This window comes from Ovis aries, chromosome X (genome assembly GCF_016772045.2).
Source record: "Ovis aries strain OAR_USU_Benz2616 breed Rambouillet chromosome X, ARS-UI_Ramb_v3.0, whole genome shotgun sequence".
Classification (NCBI taxonomy): domain Eukaryota; kingdom Metazoa; phylum Chordata; class Mammalia; order Artiodactyla; family Bovidae; genus Ovis; species Ovis aries.
Window position 1 is genome coordinate 31,760,001 of NC_056080.1, and position 19,220 is coordinate 31,779,220.

At 35.8% G+C, this 19,220-nt stretch overlaps 1 protein-coding gene and 1 pseudogene across 9 annotated transcripts in view; both read right to left on the reverse strand.

Moving 5' to 3' along the window:
* DMD (dystrophin) overlaps positions 1-19,220 on the reverse strand; it is a 2,668,835-nt gene that overhangs the window by 1,396,952 nt on the left and 1,252,663 nt on the right. For all 9 annotated transcript variants that reach the window (XM_060407875.1, XM_060407877.1, XM_060407874.1 and 6 more), the window contains 3 exons: positions 18,347-18,529; positions 8,402-8,536; positions 6,648-6,797 (listed from right to left, as the gene is read on the reverse strand). In XM_060407875.1, the coding sequence (XP_060263858.1) occupies positions 6,648-6,797; positions 8,402-8,536; positions 18,347-18,529 (468 nt within the window). The remainder of the gene's footprint in view (positions 1-6,647; positions 6,798-8,401; positions 8,537-18,346; positions 18,530-19,220) is intronic.
* Positions 15,641-15,757, reverse strand: LOC114111851 (small nucleolar RNA U3; annotated as a pseudogene).

Here is a 19,220-nt window from a genome sequence, read left to right on the forward strand (position 1 = left end):
ATTTCCTTTAGGATAGACTGCTTTAATCTCCTTGCAGTCAAAGAGACTTTCAAGAGTCTTCAACACCACAGTTCAAAAGCATCAGTTCTGCACTCAGCTTTCTTTATAGTCTAACTCTCACATCCATATAGGACTACTGGAAAAACCATAGCTTTGACTAGACAGACCTTTGTTGGCAAAGTAATGTCTCTGTTTTTTAATATGCTGTTGAGGCTTGTCATAACTTTCCTTCCAAGGAGCAAATGTCTTTTAATTTCATGGCTGCAGTCACAATCTGCAGTGATTTTGGGGCCCAAGAAAATAAAGTCTGTCACTGCTTCCATTGTTTCCCCATCTATTTGCCATGAATTGATGGGACCGGATGCCAAAATCTTAGTTTTTTGAATATTGACTTTTAGGCCAGCTTTTCCACTTTCCTCTTTCATTTTCGTTAAGAGGCTCTTTAGTTTTCTTCACTTTCTGCCATAAGGGTGGTGTCATCTGTGTATCTGAGGTTACTGATATTTCTCCTGGCAATCTTTATTCCAGCTTGTGCTTCATCCAGCCCAGCATTTCACATGATGTACTCTGCATACAAGTTAAATAAGCAGGGTAACAATATATAGCCTGAACGTACTGCTTTCCCAATTTGAAAGCAGTCCATTGTTCCATGTCCAGTTCTAACTGTTGCTCCTTGACCAGCATACAAATTTCTCAGGAGATGGGTAAGATGGTCTGGTATTCCCATCACTTGAAGAATTTTCCACAGTTTGCTATGTTCCACATAGTCAAAGGCTTTCGGGTAGTCAATAAAGCAGAAATAGATATTTTTCTGGAATTCTCTTGCTTTTTCAATGATCCAACCGATGTTAGCAATTTGATCTCTGATTCCTCTGCCTTTTCTAAATCCAGCTTGAACATTGGAAGTTCTCAGTTCATGTACGGTTGAAGCCTAGCTTGGAGAATTTTGAGCATTACTTTGCTAGCATGCAAGATGAATGCAATTGTGCAGTAGTTTGAACATTCTTTGGCATTGCCTTTCTTTGGGATTGGAATGAAAACTGACCTTTTCCAGTCCTGTGGCCACTGCTGAGTTTTCCAAATTTGCTGGCATATTGAGTGCAGCACTTTCACAGCATCATCTTTCAGGATTTGAAATAGCTCAGCTGGAATTCTATCATTTCCACTAGCTTTGTTCATAGTGATGTTTCCTAAGGCCCACTTGACTTCACACTCCATCACAGCATCATGGTTATCAAGATCATTTTTGTATAGTTCTTCCATGTATTCTTGCTACCTCTTCTTAATATCTTCTGCTTCTGTTAGGTCCAAACCTGCAGGAACTTTAACTATATCTCTTGCTTGGATATATATTGCTTGGATATATGTTGACCGTTACTGGTAGTAAACATTCAAATAAGTGATCCTCACAAGAACAGGACTATGGTTACACATTTTCACATGAGATGATTATAATTATTCTTACTGTTAATTTTATACTTAGTGTAGGGCGAGAAACAGACATATTTTTATATTGGGTCCTTTTGCAGACAGAATGCTACTATCCCTCATTTTACTGAAGATATAACCTTAGTTTTACATAGAATCTCTGTTCACCTTCCCTCCATGTGCTTGAGCCTGAGGCTCTGATTTCTACTGTATCAGATGGCTTAACTTTTGACCAAAATCTGGGTGTCTAGTTTTAGCTTTCAGCTCTGAGGCAATGCAAGGGTCAGTGCTCATAGTTGTACTAGCAGGACTAGTTTCATCTGATGTTATTTTTTTCATCCTGGCCTTTATTTATTTATTTATTTATTGAATTTTTACTTTTTAAAATTTATGTATTTTTTTACTTTATTTTACTTTACAGTACTGTATTGGTTTTGCCATACATTGACATGAATCCACCACAGGTATACATGCGTTCCCAAATATGAAACCGCCTCCCACCTCCCTCCCCATAACATCTCTCTGGGTCATCCTGGCCTTTAAAGGTTTGCTTATACTTCCCATCAAGAGAGAACACATTTAAAAGTATAGTTATTTGAAATTTCCCAGCATCTTGATGTTTTGCACAGGGCATTTTAGAAAACTGAATCTGTCTTATCCTTGGGAATGAAAGTCAGTCTTGTCTCAATGCATGTGGAGTTAATCAAATCTACCTCATAAAAATAATGTGGGGATTAAGTTTAATACCATTCATAACTGCACACCACAAGGACTGACATAAATGTGCCCTCAATAAATGATGACTTTTACTACTTATATTATTATACATTGATATTTTCTAAGAAGTAAACATATTGACAAAATCATAAAGCACATTCTTCTATTAGACAAATGGCTTTCCAATAATAGTTTTGACCTCATGACTAATATAGAGTCACTTACTCCCCTGGGTTACTTCATAGTTTTCCTTCAATCAGTATTTGTCTATTCTTCTCTACCTCTGCTAAGGAAGATGCGACACTGAATGACCAATTCAAAGTCATAATTACTGGAGCAATTAATGAGACCCTCATGCTGCCTATCTTCAGCATTACTACTAAAGCAGAAACAACCAATTGAGATTTTGCTTCTTCTCTTTTAGTGTCTGCTATTTAATGATAGGTGAAAAACTTATAGATGACTTTAAGAAGATTAGAACTGGAGATATTAACAATATATAAGAAAGATGAAATAATCACTAATCAAGAGAACTGGTAAAGGCTTTGGACTTCTGAATATGTTTGCTTTTAATATTTCATACTCAAATATTTTAAATTAATCATCCTTAATATTTTTAAACTCATAATGTATGATTTCCTAAGAAATTAGAAAACCAGTTATTTGCAATATTTACTTCTTACCAAGCAGCTTTTATTTTTAATATAAGGAAAAGTTCACTGAGATTGAAGTTAGTATGGTCAACCAGTCATGTGTCTGGGTTCTAAGAGTAAAGAGTTGGGTCTAAGCATAATAGTGTTGTAGTCTTTGATACCCTTTCCATTTCTATAAAATGTAAATATAGAAGACTTTATAAATATAAGTTATTGAGATAACACGTGAGAAAATGCACGTCAGACATTTAGAGCAGTGCCTGAGCCTTTGTAACAATTCTACTACTACTGCTATTATCATATAATACATTTTGCTATATTGATAACACATCTGTAGCTTGGTGGTGGTGGTTTAGTTGCTAAGTCATGTCCAACTCTTGTGACCCCATGGGCTGTAGCCTGCCAGGTTCATCTGTCCATGGGATGCTCCAGGCAAGAATACTGGAGTGGGTTGCCATTTCCTACTCCAGAGGATCTTTTCGACCCAAGAATCAAATCCGGATCTCTCCTGCATTGCAGGCAGATTCTTTACTAACTGAGCTACAAGGGAAGTCCCTTCTGTAGCTTTGTTACTCTGTAATAAATGGGAAAAATTGGATTACTTGGTACCATTTTTGGAAGTGTCTCCTGGTTTGCTAACCATTTCTTAAATCATTACTGTGAGTTGAAAATGTAGTGCCATATGATTATGAAGAGTGAAAGATGCCTTTTCAAGGAATGGGGATAATTTATTACTTATTTGAATGCAAAGTCACACTCCGAAATTAGGAATAGGATCTAGCATATCTCTTTTAAATATTCATAGGCAATAAAAACTCTGGCTGTTTGATTGATTTAACAGGCAACTGAATATTACCTTTGCTCTGCATAATTGCAGTTCTAAGAAACATTAGGTAGGCAATAAAAAAACCCACAAAACTCTGACATAGGCATTTTAATTGAGAAGAAAATAGGCTAAGGCTCATCTTCAAATGAAAGAGCACTTTGTTTATTAACAGGAAAAAAAACTGCCTTTCTTTAGCCAAAAAAAAAAAAAAAAGGAAAATTACGGCTTTTAAAGATTCAGAGAATACTCCCTAATACCATACACAAAAATTAACTCAAAATGGATTAAAGACCTGAATGTAAGGCCAGACATTATAAAATGCTTAAAGGAAAACACAGGTAAACACTTTGACATAAATTGCACTAGAATCTTTTTGAGCTATCCCTAGAGTAATGAAAATAAAACAAATATCAACAAATGAAACCCAATTAAATTTAAAAGCTATGGGACATCAAAGGAAACCATAAACAAGACAAAAAGACAACCCTCAGAATGGGAGAAAACATTGGAAAAGGAAACAAATGACAAAAGATTAATCTCTAAAACATACAGACATCTCATGAAGCTCAATACCAGAAAACAAACTATCCAATCAAAAAGTGGGACCTAAATAGACATTTCTCCAAAGAAGACATACAAATGGCTGACAAACACATGAGACACCCTGGTTTTAACTTGTGTCTCCTCTTAACTCTTTGATCATTTTTTTTCCTCTGTAAACACTGTTTCCTCAGCTGAAAATTTGATGTGGGATGTAACTCCAAAATTCTATGTTTGTTTTTTTTTTTTTAAAATCTTGGCTTATCTGGGGTGATCTCCTGAACTCTATAGTTTTAATCAGTATGTAGCCTGAAAAATTCCCCATCTTTGTAACTTGTTTAAATCACTCTCTTTAACTTCAGTACTGTGCATCTCTCTTTTATGGATTAGGGAAAATCCCCACCTGGGTACTCCATAAGTACTGCAACAGATTTTGTTGCTGTTCTGCCATATAACACGCTAAGCTCAGATCTGTGAGTTCACCTGAAGATTTGGTGACCAGTACATGCACACACTGCTAGATTCCCACCTTAAACTCCCGTATTTCTCAATTTTATGGCTCTAGGCAGCCCAGAAGTACTGGGATTTTATGCACCCAAGGGCAACCCTCCAACACAAAGGGAGGAAAATGGGTGAATAAATGTTCCAGTCTCCATTAGCCCAGTGGGACAATTCTAAGTGTGCTCTGTGACACTGGTTTGCTACATGATTTCTTTAAAGCTCCCAGTGGGACTGAGCCCAGTAACTCACAGTGGAAACTCACTCATAAAAGCATCCTATATCAGCCTTCTAAACTTTCATTCTCCATTCTCCCCATGTGCTCACTTGCCTTTCTTGGTATCACCTCCCAAATAAACTGCCAGTACCTAAGGTCTCAACTCAGGGTTTGCTTCTTGTTACTATCAAACTGAAGCATGCATACTTGGCTCAATGGGGGCAAAAAAATGACATATGATCTTTTACCTTCAAACTAGTTTTTTTCCTTACTTTCTCAAAGTTCTTTCTGAAAAACACCAGATAATCCATCACCTAAATCAGAAGAAACCTAGATACTTTCCTGGATTTTGCATTTTCTTTCTACCTGTCACCATCGGCCTTGCCTTCAACTGAGCTAAAATACCACTTCTTACTTGGTCTCTCTACCTACGGTCTCCCTATCTCTTAACCTCCACTCCACTCTCCATAGGCTTTGCAGAAGTTATGTAATATGAGGATGGCACCTCTCTTCTCCTTCCCTCTCATATATTAAACCCTTCAGTGGTTCCCTCCGTGCATGGTTAAGTGCCTGGTTGTAGACCAGACTTTTTGTGAAGCACAGAGCTCCCTGAGCAACTTCACTGATGCCTGCTTATTCAGGCTCACTTTCAGCCATACCCCCATTTGCACTGTGTGTTCTAGTACAACCAAATATTTCAAGTTTTCTGTATGTGCTCGTGGCCACCTGTCTGTAATTGCCCTCCTACAACTGCCTATTTGGCTGTCTCCTATTCTAATTAAAAAATGTAGTTTACAACCAATCTTCTCTAGGAAAGCTACCCCCAATACCTTCCAGTGCTGACCCACATATATCTGTGTCCTTTTCTATGTCCTCTAATCCTCTGTAATCACTTTTTATGCAACATTTTGCATCCTATAAGGATGTTTTATTTTTATAACTTAGAACACACTAAAAAAATCAATATACTTTTGCTTAATTAATCAGTGTCTATAAGTAGTGAAACAGAGGAACTTTCTCTTATTATCAAACCTTCAAACAGCATCTCACATATTATAAATGCACTTAGCAATTGGATATGAAACTAAACCGCATTATGAGGTGTTTTTTCCTTCTTGACAAATAATCCATTCCTGGTTTAGGAGAGTGTATGCAAAACATTGTTTAATTCAGAGAAATATGTTATTATTTTTTCAATTTTGACTTGGAAAAACTCATACCATGTGCATTAATTTTAAATATGAAAAGCCCTCTGTTATATATAAATAAAAACTCATATTATTTGGGAATAAACAATGTCCCATATCTTGGGGACTAATAAAATCACCTGTATTATTAACAGATTACATATGGACATAACAACCATGTGTGCACATGTTTGAAGAGCGAGAGAGAAATAGATGTGTGACGATGCCTATACACATTGGTTAATCTTGCAGAGGGAAAAAGAACTGTGGTCGGATAAGACATGATTTTGAACACCAGATTAACTATTTACTCATTTGAAGATCTGAGCATGTTACTATACTTGGTCTCTTTCAAGATTCCTATTAAAATCCATAGTTTATAAAGGTTTTGTAAGATAAATTGATATAACACACATGTAACTATTTCAGCCATGTCTAGCACTTAAAAGTTTCTACAACCAGGAAGCTGAACTAATATTTAAAGTATTCCTCATTTTGCCTAAGATGCATGAAGGTATTTGCTAGACATTTATGCAAATTAATTTTGAGATTTTTTTTTTTTTTCACTTCACCTGCCATACCTCTTCATGTAGTTCTCTCCAACGAGAATTAAATGTCTCGAGTTCTTCATTGATCAGTTCATCCATGACTCCGCCATCTGTTAGGGTCTGTGCCAATATGCGAATCTGATTCGGGTTATCCTCTGAATGTTGCATCAAATTTTCAAGCGACTGAAATAAATTTGCAATAATTACTACATCTCTTCTTTTTCTAAATTCACTGAATTAATCCAAAATGCTCAGTATCTTCTGATTTGCATATAATTAAGTTATAAACAACCTAAACCAATATTCAACTGGGATAACAAACCTGAAAGATCATTGTTACTTTAAAGCTATGATGCTGCTCCGTGTGAATTTTCAAGGGCTTGTGGCAGAACTATGGAATAGGGTACATAAGAAGTGATTCATGGCCACCTGCTTCTCTGAAACTCTACTCTAAAACCTGGAGGATAAGACACTCAATTTCCCAACTTCTCTCACAGTTAGTGACAGCCAAGTGACATGATTCTGACAATATAGACATTCAAGAGCAGAATTTCCCTTCCCACATTAAAAAAAAAAGTCACAATATCTTTTGAATAAATCCCTTTGCCCTTCACACTTTTCCACATACATGGCTTAGAGGTAAAGTAGCCATCTTTGGACTGGGAGGCAATAAGAACAAGGATGAGGTGCTTCTATCTGTTGATTTAGTATGATAAGTGCATGATCACATCCTTTGTTCTGGCCGTGATTCTTTTACTAATGTGTAAGTTTGCAATTTTGTCTCATCTCTTTTGGAAGATGCTTCACAATCAATGTTTGGTCATTGAACATCTCTGAATAAGACAGGGACAAAGTCTGTCTGTAGTGTTTGAGACCTGGTCCTGTCTCGTTATTTTTTGATACCTCAAAGTTTTATAATTCTCTTGAGAAAATGAAGTTGGATATAATCATGCCCAGGTTTATGCTGCAATGTATAGGATTCCAATTCTATTCAGTCAAAAACTTTTTACATTTTCTTAACATTTTATTTCTGTACCTTGTTTTAGCGGGTTTACAAAGGGGCTGCACTACAAATGGCTCTATACACAGTATGTATTAATAGACTAAAACTACATATTCATTACATTTAAAGGATTATCCAAAAGCACAATAAAATGGATAGGACATGAATGACTGTCAGAAATTCACATAAGTCAAAGCTTATACATGCAAACTCCTTTAAATTTTACTTCTTAAAGATCTCCAAAGGAAAATCTGAAAATGTACTAACATTCTATATATAACTAAAAGGTATGAACATTTTAAAGATATATTTCCAATAACAAAGCATACCTATTTCATACCTTGAAACATTCTGAAAGTTATAAATTTATGATTTTTAAATAATGTAAAAATATGCTCCAATTCAGTGATGGTAGTTGTTAAGCTGGAAATGTTTTACATTATCATCCTGTTTAGCTCTATTCCAATGGAGCAAAATTGTGCATTCAATCTGTATCTGCAGGTCTGTAGTAGATTTAAATAGGTAAAACAAAATGTCAACATAGAACTTAGTGATATAGCAAAAGGCAAATGTCCTTTGTAAGAGGTTATTTAAATCTTCTTTAAAACCTTTAGACTGGAAGGTTCATAGTAGAATCAAAGGTTCCCTCCCAAGTGCTAGGGCTCGGGAAGGCATAGCAACTCTAATCTTTGTGTGGTTTTCTTTGAGTTTATTTCCTATTTGGTTCTTGACATCTTTCAATAATGCATATCAATTATCATAATTATATTAATTCACTACTTACACTGAGCACCTCGGAGATTTCCTCAGCTCCACCAGGAATATTTTCAGTAGTCTTAAGTTTCAATTCTACTTCATTTAGCCACTTATTTGCCTTTTCTAAGTATGACAATAACTCATGCCAACATGCCCAAACTTCCTGTGAAAGAAATGAAGATCATGGATGAAATATTTTGATAGCAAAGTGAATGTGTGACTCTGGTATTTCCATTTTTAAAACTTCTAAAAATAAAACATATTTTACACCTTTCATCTCTCCTTTGCTTCATTTCAATTTGATCATTGAAAATGCAGCTAGTCATTTTGAGCATCTAATACATTTATAATTATAAATCATTAAGGAAAAATTTTATTACATGAATAAATTCAAGATTCAGTGATTTACTTTTTTAAATAAAAAAATCATCAACATTATAGACTGGGAAATACAAAAATAAGAGCATGCATAAAACTGCACATATAAACCTAACATCGCAGCACATCAGCTACTACCACTTTTCTCTGACCTCCTTTAAATTGTATCATATATAAACACCTAGACAGTTAAAAGTACAGATTTAACTATAGTGTCTTTTTTAACATTGTATGTTATAATCTTTTCCATACTACTAAGAAGATATAGTCTAAATAAAAATTCACTGTTTTACTTAAGTGACTATAGTTTGGTTTCCTTAAAAATCAGCACTTACTGTAAAGGGAGACTACTTTTAGTTTTGTTTTCTATTATATATATGTGGTGACCATCATCATGAAGGGTCCATCATGACCATCCTTATTTCAAATTATTTCCTAATGGTATATTAGTAGAAACATGAAATCAAGCTATCTCAAAGATATAAGTATTTTTAAATGACTTGATATACAGTAAAAAATAATTAATATTCAAAAAGAGTTATACATGAAAAAGCAAAATTTTAAGACTGCTACCAGAAAATAAAGAATATTTTTGACCTTGTGATGGGGAAGTATATCTAAGACAGAAAGAGATAAATAAACTTACTAACACTAGAATTAAAACTTTCTATTCATCAAGACATGAGGAAAAAATTGAAAAACAGTCTCAACTTGAAGAAAACAATTGCAAAATTAGTAATAGATGAGTAAGAATACAAAAGGAATTCCACGTCAGTTAAAAGATAAACAAATAACCTAATAGAAATATGAAATAAAATCCTAAACTAGTATTGGAAAGAAAAAGATACATGTGTATGATAAATATTTACAAATATGTTCAGACTCATTAGTAACTAGGAGACTATATATATATCAGTATTACAATGAAATATTTATTATTTTGATTAACAGAAATGCTTAATTTGACCATTTCAATTGTGAGAGGAGATTAACACACATTTGGATTTATTGGTGGTGGGTGTGTATAGTAGAATGGCCATTTTGGAAAACAATTTTTTATTCCCAGTAAGGTAAATATTCACATACGTAGCAACTCAACAACTCCACTCTTTGATACACATCTTCAGAGAAACTGGTTTGCATGGAAAACAAAGAAGGTTACAAGAACACCCACTTCAGTACTTTTTGTAATAAACAAAATTTAAAAATGAGGAAAAGAGCCTTAATGTCCAGTGGCAAAAAAATGTATACATATACCATATCATACTTCAGTTCAGTTCAGTTACTCAGTTGTGTCCAACTCTTTGTGACCCCATGAATTGCAGCATGCCAGGCCTCCCTGTCCATCACCAACTTCCGGAGTTTACTCAAATTCATGTCCATCAAGTAGGTGATGCCATCCAGCCATCTCATCCTCTGTCATCCCCTTCTCCTCCTGCCCCCAATCTCTCCCAGCATCAGGGTCTTTTCCAATGAGTCAACTCTTCCCATGAGATGGTCAAAGTATGTAGTTTCAGCTTTAGCATCATTCCTTCCAATGAACACCCAGGACTGATCTCCTTTAGAATGGACTGGTTCAATCTCCTTGCAGTCCAAGGGACTCTCAGGAGTGTTCTCTAAGACCACAGTTCAAAAGCATCAATTCTTTGGCACTCAGCTTTCTTCACAGTCCAACTCTCACATCCATGCATGACCACTGGAAAAACCATAGCCTTGACTAGACGGACCTTTGTTGACAAAGTAATGTCTCTGCTTTTGTATATGCTATCTAAGTTGGTCATAACTTTCCTTCCAAGGAGTAAGCATCTTTTAATTTCATGGCTGCAACCACCATCTGCAGTGATTTTGGAGCCCCCCCCCAAAAAAAAGTCTGACACTGTTTCCACTGTTTCCCCATCTATTTCCCATGAAGTGATGGGACCAGATGCCATAATCTTAGTTTTCTGAATGTTGAGCTTTAAGCCAACTTTTTCACTCTCATCTTTCACTTTCATTAACAGGCTCTTTAGTTCTTCCTCACTTTCTGCCATAAGGGTGGTGTCATCTGCATATCTGAGGTTATTGATATTTCTCCCGGCAATCTTGATTCCAGCTTGTGCTTCTTCCTGCCCAGCGCTTCTTATGATGTACTCTGCATACAAGTTAAATAAGCAGGGTGACAATATACAGCCTTGACATACTCCTTTTCCTATTTGGAACCAGTCTGTTGTTTCATGTATCACACTTACACAGATAATATAGAAGTGAAAATGAAAACTTCAAGGATAACCTTATGGATAAGGCCCAGACACAAAAACACTGGGCAAAAAGTAAGCCCTAGTAAACAATATATTACAGCTTACCACTTTCTATAACCCTCAAAACAAACAAATTTGAGTAGCATATTGTTGAGGCATCCACATGTGTGTGATAAAACCCTTTTTAAGCAGATAGATAACAAAGACCATTTTCTGGATTAAGGTTATGTCTGCTGTTAAAAAGTAGGAAGATGCATTAGAGAAAAAGAATATTTTAACAGTCATTTTCCATTAGCCTTGATATTGTAAATACTGGGCAAGTGTATAAATCTACGACTGCAATCACTATCACCTGCCCTGCTACCCCTTTGCCATCATCAAAAATAAAGTGTAAGAAGGACATTTTATCCTAAGAGAAATGAAAAATTCTATCAGATTTTCCATATTTTTACTTTTTCTCTCAGCTCTTGAAAATTATGGAGAACACTGTCTCTCTGTAACTGATGAAAAGGATCAGTCTAAACTGCTTTGTCAGCCTACCAATTCTTGCCTGGTAATTCATGTACAGTTTATCACAGGAAGTGAAATTAAGTATTTTGCTTTAAAAAGTGATAGAAATCTTAAATCTGGGTCATTTCCAGCTCCTGCTGGACTACAGGCTGTCTTCCTTCTGGGCAAATATCCCAGTGGGAAAATATAAATATCCCCTTAAATACCCAAGTGTACTTTAGAGCTTTGAAGATAAGGAGATGCGATTGGTAATGTGTCTTATTAACTTTGTTGCAGATTGAGGTAATGAACTACCTTGCTGATTTAACCATCAGGATAGATGGCCTCTTGTGTCCTGAATGCATCTGAAGGACACAGCTGGAGAAGCTGAATGTACTGACTTTACAGGTCACCTCTGCAAAATAAAATATAGTCTTGCAGCCTGAATTGGAGCTAAAAGCCACTTGGAATAATTGTTAAGCTTAACAGTTTGGAACTTAACATTACTTTGAAATCACCAAATTCAAAGTGGCTTTGAAAAAAGTACAAGAGAAAAAAGAGACTTCCATTAAAAATGGTAAATGGAGCTGATTTGGTAATCCCTTCCCACAACCTGCTTTGGTCATATTAAAATGATGCGTGTGTGCTAACTTGCTTCACTTGAGTCTGACTCTGGGAGCCCATGGACTGTAGGCCACCAAGCTCCTCTAGAAACAGTATTTAAAACGTATTTCAAATTCATAGCTGATTTATAAAAGAAGTATGAAAAGTCCTCAGGTAGTATAAACAGTAAATATTGGGAAACTAAGCTTAACAAAAATACTGCCATATCAGAACATAAGAGCTAGGGTATTCAAAACAAATTTCCTATGGGAAAAGACGTAATGGTCTCATGCGTTCCAGAGAGATGAAAAGCATAAAGCTGGGTGTCACCTATCCTGGAAACAAGAACTAAAAAATCCCCATCCATTGGAGTGTAAGAAATTAGCAAGAAAGCTGAGAATCCTTTGGATTTTGAATGGAAAATAAGTATTCACACATAAGAAAGTGAAACCCAAGTTTATATCACACATGAGGATAGAACATAACATCTCTCAGAGTGTGGTAGAGACAAACAGAAGACTTTTAAGGATTCTCCAATAACCTAGCACAGAAGGAACTTCCAGTAAACTACAATTCCTACTATAGATGAGCTCACAAACACAAAATTACAAATCACATGATAAAACTCACTATTTTAGAGGGAGTTAATAGTTGTAACAAATAGTAGAATCCATCCATTGTGATAAGAGATAAGAGATTCATTCAAAGAATTTTACATTTAATAAGTTTAGCTTGGTGATAAAATTTGTCAGTAGGATCTACTTTTCTTGAGACTAAGAACCAGAATTCATACTTAAGAACATTTCGTGTTCACAAAACTTTTGCTAGATGTTTCTACAAGCTCTCATTAGAGAGAGAGAGGCCTCTCTCTAATGGGCAGGGACCATGGGAACAAAAAAAGAGGTGAATTTGAAAAGTTAGGCAATTCTTTTTTGCCTTTTTATGAGGATATTTAGAGGAAACTCATCTGGTCCCTTTCCTTCACAAGATATAAAAGAGCACTGTTCTTCAAGTGTGTGTGAATATTTAGAAGGGAATGGCTGACATGTATGCCCTATTGAACTGCTGGTATGGACAAAAAGGAATCAAGGACAACTCTTTTACGTTCCTCATTCCTAAGAGTTACAATATGGGACCTGCCGGTGCCCACAGGCTGGTTTGGGACTCGGTGGGTAAGACTCCAGGATATCACAAAAGCCTGAGTAATAAGGGTTTGACTTTCACCGTGTTATAAGGCTACTGGCAATAGTCAGCCTGAAATTCCTGTTGAAGTCTCCAAGGTTATCACGTATGCTCAGGAAATATTTTTTCAGGTTCAAAGTTCATATGAACAAGGCCAACTGGGCTCTCCATCAAAACACAAGACTAAAGAGAACAAACCAGATCAGTAGTGATACCCTACAGAGTCTGGTGAAAACAGACACATCATCACAGATGTGTGTGGGTGTTAACAAAATGTTAATAGCAATTGCACCCAGCCAAGAAAAGAAGATCAGATAAAGGGTGCGTTTTTCTTTCCATATCCTCCCATATACCAAAATTAGAAGATTATTATCCAGAAATTGAGATAAAGGAACCGTAAGCTCATTTTTTTTTTCTCACTTCATCTGTGTATAAATTACTGAACCCACAAGATTAAATTGGTGGAAGATTTTAATAAAGTATGAGATCAAAATTTATCAGACTAAATTTTAATAACTAAAAGTAAATGAAAACAGATGCTATCAGACTGAAATGCTGTTTAAAAAGCCAACTATAGGCCTAAATAGAGTTTAACCTGGTTGGTTTTAGTTATTGGACAAACAAAACTGTTTCATGCTTAATACTCATTAAGTTGAGATTTCTCAACCAAATATATTGCTTAAATCATTTCAAGGGAAAAACAGAGATAATTACACAAAAGCTGAAGGTGGTAGAAAAGAAGATTTGCCAAACGATTAAGTAAAACCTTGAGAAATGGAAAATATGGTCCTAGGAAAAATATATATATACACACACACAGAGATAGATGTGTATACAGATAGAGATGAATATATTTATATATCAAAGATTAAGTTATGCTCTAGGCAGTTGAAGAGAGAATTTGAGAACTGGAAGACAGATTTTAGAAAATTACCCAGAACCCAAGAAATAATAGAAATATAGAAAATATTAAAGAGAAATCAAGAATCAGAATACAGGATGGGGAGATTCTTCATAGATCTAATAAAGGTTCTCCTAGGAATGAATGGAGAGATTGGGAGAAAGAAAATCTCTCTCCAAAACTTTTTGAAACCACCAAAAAGAGAAATAATCTTTCTGTTCTTATTAATGTGCCAGGTGACAAAGTATAAATGAAAGCACACTATACATAGAAAAATAGACTAAAACTGCAAAGCATCAAAGACAAAGAGAAAATGAAAACATACCAAAGAAAACCGAAAAGAAATAATGATTTGGCAGCAGATTTCTTGACAGCAAGACATTTCAGAAGAAAATAGAATAACATTTATCAGGGTTGTAAAAAATAACTCCCCGAGCATAATTATATGCTTAGCTAGGCTATTTCTCAACACTTAAGGGGCAAAAAGGTATTTTTACTCATATAAAATCTGAGCGCACTTGCTAGTCACACTCAATGAAAGAGCAGAAGCAAAAGAAATATATGAAAAAGGAAAAAGTATTACAGGAATTGGTAAAATAGTGGTGGCAAATTTAAATAAATAATAATTTCAACAACACAGTGGCAATGACACTGATAATTTAGGGGAATATGAAATGAGGTACAACAATAATATGGAAGATGGGAAGTAAATTCAGAGTTAAATGATTCTAGTGGTTCTGCTATATCATTGTTAGACAGGTGCACAGAAATATTTATTATTGGTGGATACTGTGATCAAGATATTTAAGATAATAATTAAGGGTCCCATTAAAATAAAATCAATAGTATATGTATTCCAAACTACTGGAGAAGGAATAAAGACAGGCTAAATAATTTGATAACTTTAATACAAAGAGGAAACTTTAGAAGTGTCATTACAGATGAGAAATTAGAGGATAATTCATTTAAAAATCTTGAAAACGTTGTTCTTAATACAAAAATAAAATATTTCTTTGGAAAACATACCCCAAAACAGATTCCTGGAGGAGTAGCATATTTTTAAGTGAACAACTTGAATAATACAAAGCAAAGAACAATGAAGATGTAAGGAAACTAAGAACTTAAGAAAATAATATTAAAAAGTTTTATTTGACTACTATCAGAAAGCAACTTCCTAGATATAAAAAGTCCTTCTCTCATATAACCAAATAGTGAATCAGTTCTGATTTCCTGGAAACTATCAGTGTCATCTCTTCCCCTCCCATTCTTTATTTTCCTGTAGCACTGACATAGCATGAATCCAAGAGATTTTCCTTTATATCCTCAGCAGGTATAATAGTTCCTGGGAACTATTAAGACACTAGTCAAGTGTGTGAGGAGTAAATTGGATAAAAAATGAACAGGGACTGATAAATGAAGAAGGAAGTAGAACTGATAATAGAGGAACCTGGGAGTTGTAATACTGAAAATCTTGAGCACAGAGCAAAAGATATTATTTTAATATTTTTAAAGGTCTACTCTACTGGTGCTCTACACATTAAGAGAAACGTCTCTAGTAATGAACTATAGAAATGATCCCTGAAAGTATACCCTGAATATTCATTGGAAGAACTGATGTTGAAGCTCCAGTACTTTGGTCACCTTATGCGAAAAGACCCTGATGCTGGGAAATACTGAAGACAGGAGGGGAAAAGGACGACAAAGGATGAGATGGTTAGATGGCATCACTGACTCAATGGACATGAGTTTGTTCTGGGAGATGGTGAAGGACAGGGAAGCCTGGTGTGCTGCAATCCATGTAGTCATAAAGAGTTGGACAAGACCTAGCAAGTGAACAACAACAACTCTACAGGTATGGCCTATTGCTGTTGTTTAGTTGCTAAGTCGTATCCAACTCTTTTGTGATCCCATGGACTCTAGCCTGCAAGGCTCCTCTCTCCATGGGATTTCCCAGCCAAGAATACTGGAGTTGGTTGCCACTTCCTTCTCCAGGGGATCTTACAACCCAGGGATCAAACCCCTGTCACTGGCATTGGCAGGCAGATTCTTTACCACTGAGCCACCTGGGAAGCCCATGACTTGTATCTGTCTCTAAATATAAAAAAGTTCCATAAACAATCATGTTTTTCAAAAATAATGGTATACCTGGATTCTTTATCAATAATATGCACAAAGATGATCCAGTTTGTGTGGGAGAAGTTGGCTTAATTTAAAGCCCAACTACTTGCTGTATCTGATAGCATCAGCATTTGATAGTAGGTTAAGTGTTGTGCTCCTTGGCACTATACCCATTATTAGCAAACAATACTTTCATAGAGAGAATCATAGCTTGTTTTTGATACAGTTACATGGTAATCAATTGAGACACTTGAATTACATAGCAGGCATATTCAGAGAATCATAACCTAAGGACTAAGGCATGTGGAAAAGATAAAGCAGGGCCTATGATAAGAAATATTATGTAAAATGTCCAAAAAATGCTAGGTAGACAATGTCTTGTAAAGAATTCTGTAGGGCATAGCAATCAATAAAGACAATTATAAGATAAACTTTCTCCCCAGAAAATCTCCCTGATGAGATACTCATATAGCTTTACGAACATTCAAACATATGAAAAATAGGGAGACCAGTTTCTATTGGTGGTGGTTTATTCACTCAGTCATGTCTGACTCTTGCGACCCATGGACTGAAACCTGCCAGGCTCCTCTGTTCATGGGATTTTCCAGGCAAGAATACTGGAGTGGGTTGCCATTTCCTTCTCCAGGGGATCTTCCCAACCTAGGAATCAAACCCAGGTCTCCTGCACTGCAGGCAGATTCTTTACTGACTGAGCTACCAGGGAAGCATTTAAAGCCCAACTAGTCTGTTGTATCTGGTAGCATCAGCATTTGATAGCAGGTTAAGTTTTCTGCTACTTGGCAATATACCCATTGTTAGTAAACAATACTTTCACAGGGAGAATCTTGGATTGTTTTTGATACAGTTACATGGTTGGTAATCAACTGAGATACCAGTTTCTATTGGCTTGCCTAAAAAGTTCATTTGGGTACATCCATTATAACTTATCAGTTCAGTTCAGTCGCTCAGTTGTGTCCAGCTCTTTGCAACCCCATGAATCGCAGCACACCAGGCCTCCCTGTCCATCACCAACTCCCGGAGTTCACTCAGACTCACGTCCATCGAGTCAGTGATGCCATCCAGCCATCTCATCCTCTGTCATCCCCTTCTTCTCCTGCCCCCAATCCCTCCCAGCATCAGAGTCTTTTCCAATGAGTCAACTCTTCATATGAGGTGGCCAAAGTACTAGGGTTTCAGCTTTAGCATCATTCCTTCCAAAGAACACCCAGGGCTGATCTCCTTCAGAATGGACTGGTTGGATCTCCTTGCAGTCCAAGGGACTCTCAAGAGTCTTCTCCAACACCACAGTTCAAAAGCATCAATTCTTCGGCACTCAGCCTTCTTCACAGTCCAATTCTCACATCCATACATGACTACTGGAAAAACCATAGCCTTGACTAGACGGACCTTAGTCGGCAAAGTAATGTCTCTGCTTTTGAATATACTATCTAGGTTGGTCATAACTTTTCTTCCAAGGAGTAAGCATCTTTTAATTTCATGGCTGCAATCACCATAGCTTATAGAAAAACCCAAATGAACTTCTTGGCCAACCCAATATAAATCTTGAGAAAACTTATTCATGGGATTTTGTGACCTAATAATTGTCATAATAAAAAGATCTAGACAGGGAGTGGCTCACATTTATTGAGTGCTAGGCTAAATACTTTTCTTTTTTCCTTTTAATTGGAGGATAGTTGTTTGACAACGTTCTCTTGGTTTCTGCCATACAGCAAGGCAAATCAGTCATAGTTATATAAACATATACACACATACACGTATATATCCTTTTCCTCTTCAGCCTCCCTCTGTACTTTAAACAGAATAACAGTTAATTTAATTTTCTCAACATCCTTTGATTTTAAGTCCTTTTTACAGATAATAGAATTATAAACATTAAGCAAATGGCCCCCAGTAGCTAATTTGTAAGTTAGCCTGACTGAGGAATTTGAGCCTAAGTAATCCTTAAACCAGAGTTCATGTTCTTAATCATTATAAGATTAAGAACTTCACATATAACCATAAGTTAACATGTAGTAATTGATAAAGATCAAGAAAAGTGACTGACTTCTAATGTCTTGCATTTTCCATTCAGCCTGGTGCAGAGCCACTGGTAGTTGGTGGTCAGAGTGTCCAGTTCCTTTCTTAAGGCCTCTTGTGCTGCAGGTGGAGCCTGAGCTATGACACTGTTTACGGACTCGGTGAGGAGCTGCACTTTTGCTTCTTTTTGCTGGGCCTCTTCTTTAGCTCTCTGAAAAAAAAAAATGCTCTCTTAATAGCAAGGCAATGATTTGACTTCTAAGATGCATTTCTATGTATCATAATTTTTCTTCCTTATAACATCTCCGTTAGAAAGAGATTAATAAAAATAAATCCAATACTGACTCCAATCACTTCCATAAATTTCAGTTTGGTTACAATTGGAAACTTGCAGGAAAAATATACTCAGAATATAACAGATCTTTAATCAGAATAGTTTGAAAAGTAGTCTGTATGCAGATGTGTATTTATGGAGAATACATACACAAACACATACACATATATCCATATACACAAAATAAGCAAGAAATAAATATTTCAATGATAACTAGGTTCAAAAAATCTCATAGACCAGAACTGAAACCACTTATAAATTACTCAGATGGATGAATAATGAAATCAGTACAAATATCATTATTTAAATCAAAAGATAATTAACAGAAATAAGTCTTCTTAATGCTATATTTGGGAACATATTATAACAGAAAAGTGTTAAGTAACTGAAAGCAAGTAAGAGAAAGATCAGATACTTCCCTATCCTGGTTAGTCAGTCACTGCTGTATCTTTATCAATTATATGTTCAGTATCACTCTAGTCTCCTCTCCTTCTAGGAAAAATGTATTAAGATACCCAATCATAGAGTTACTCCTACTTGGTGACAACATGAAATCCAAAGCAAAGCC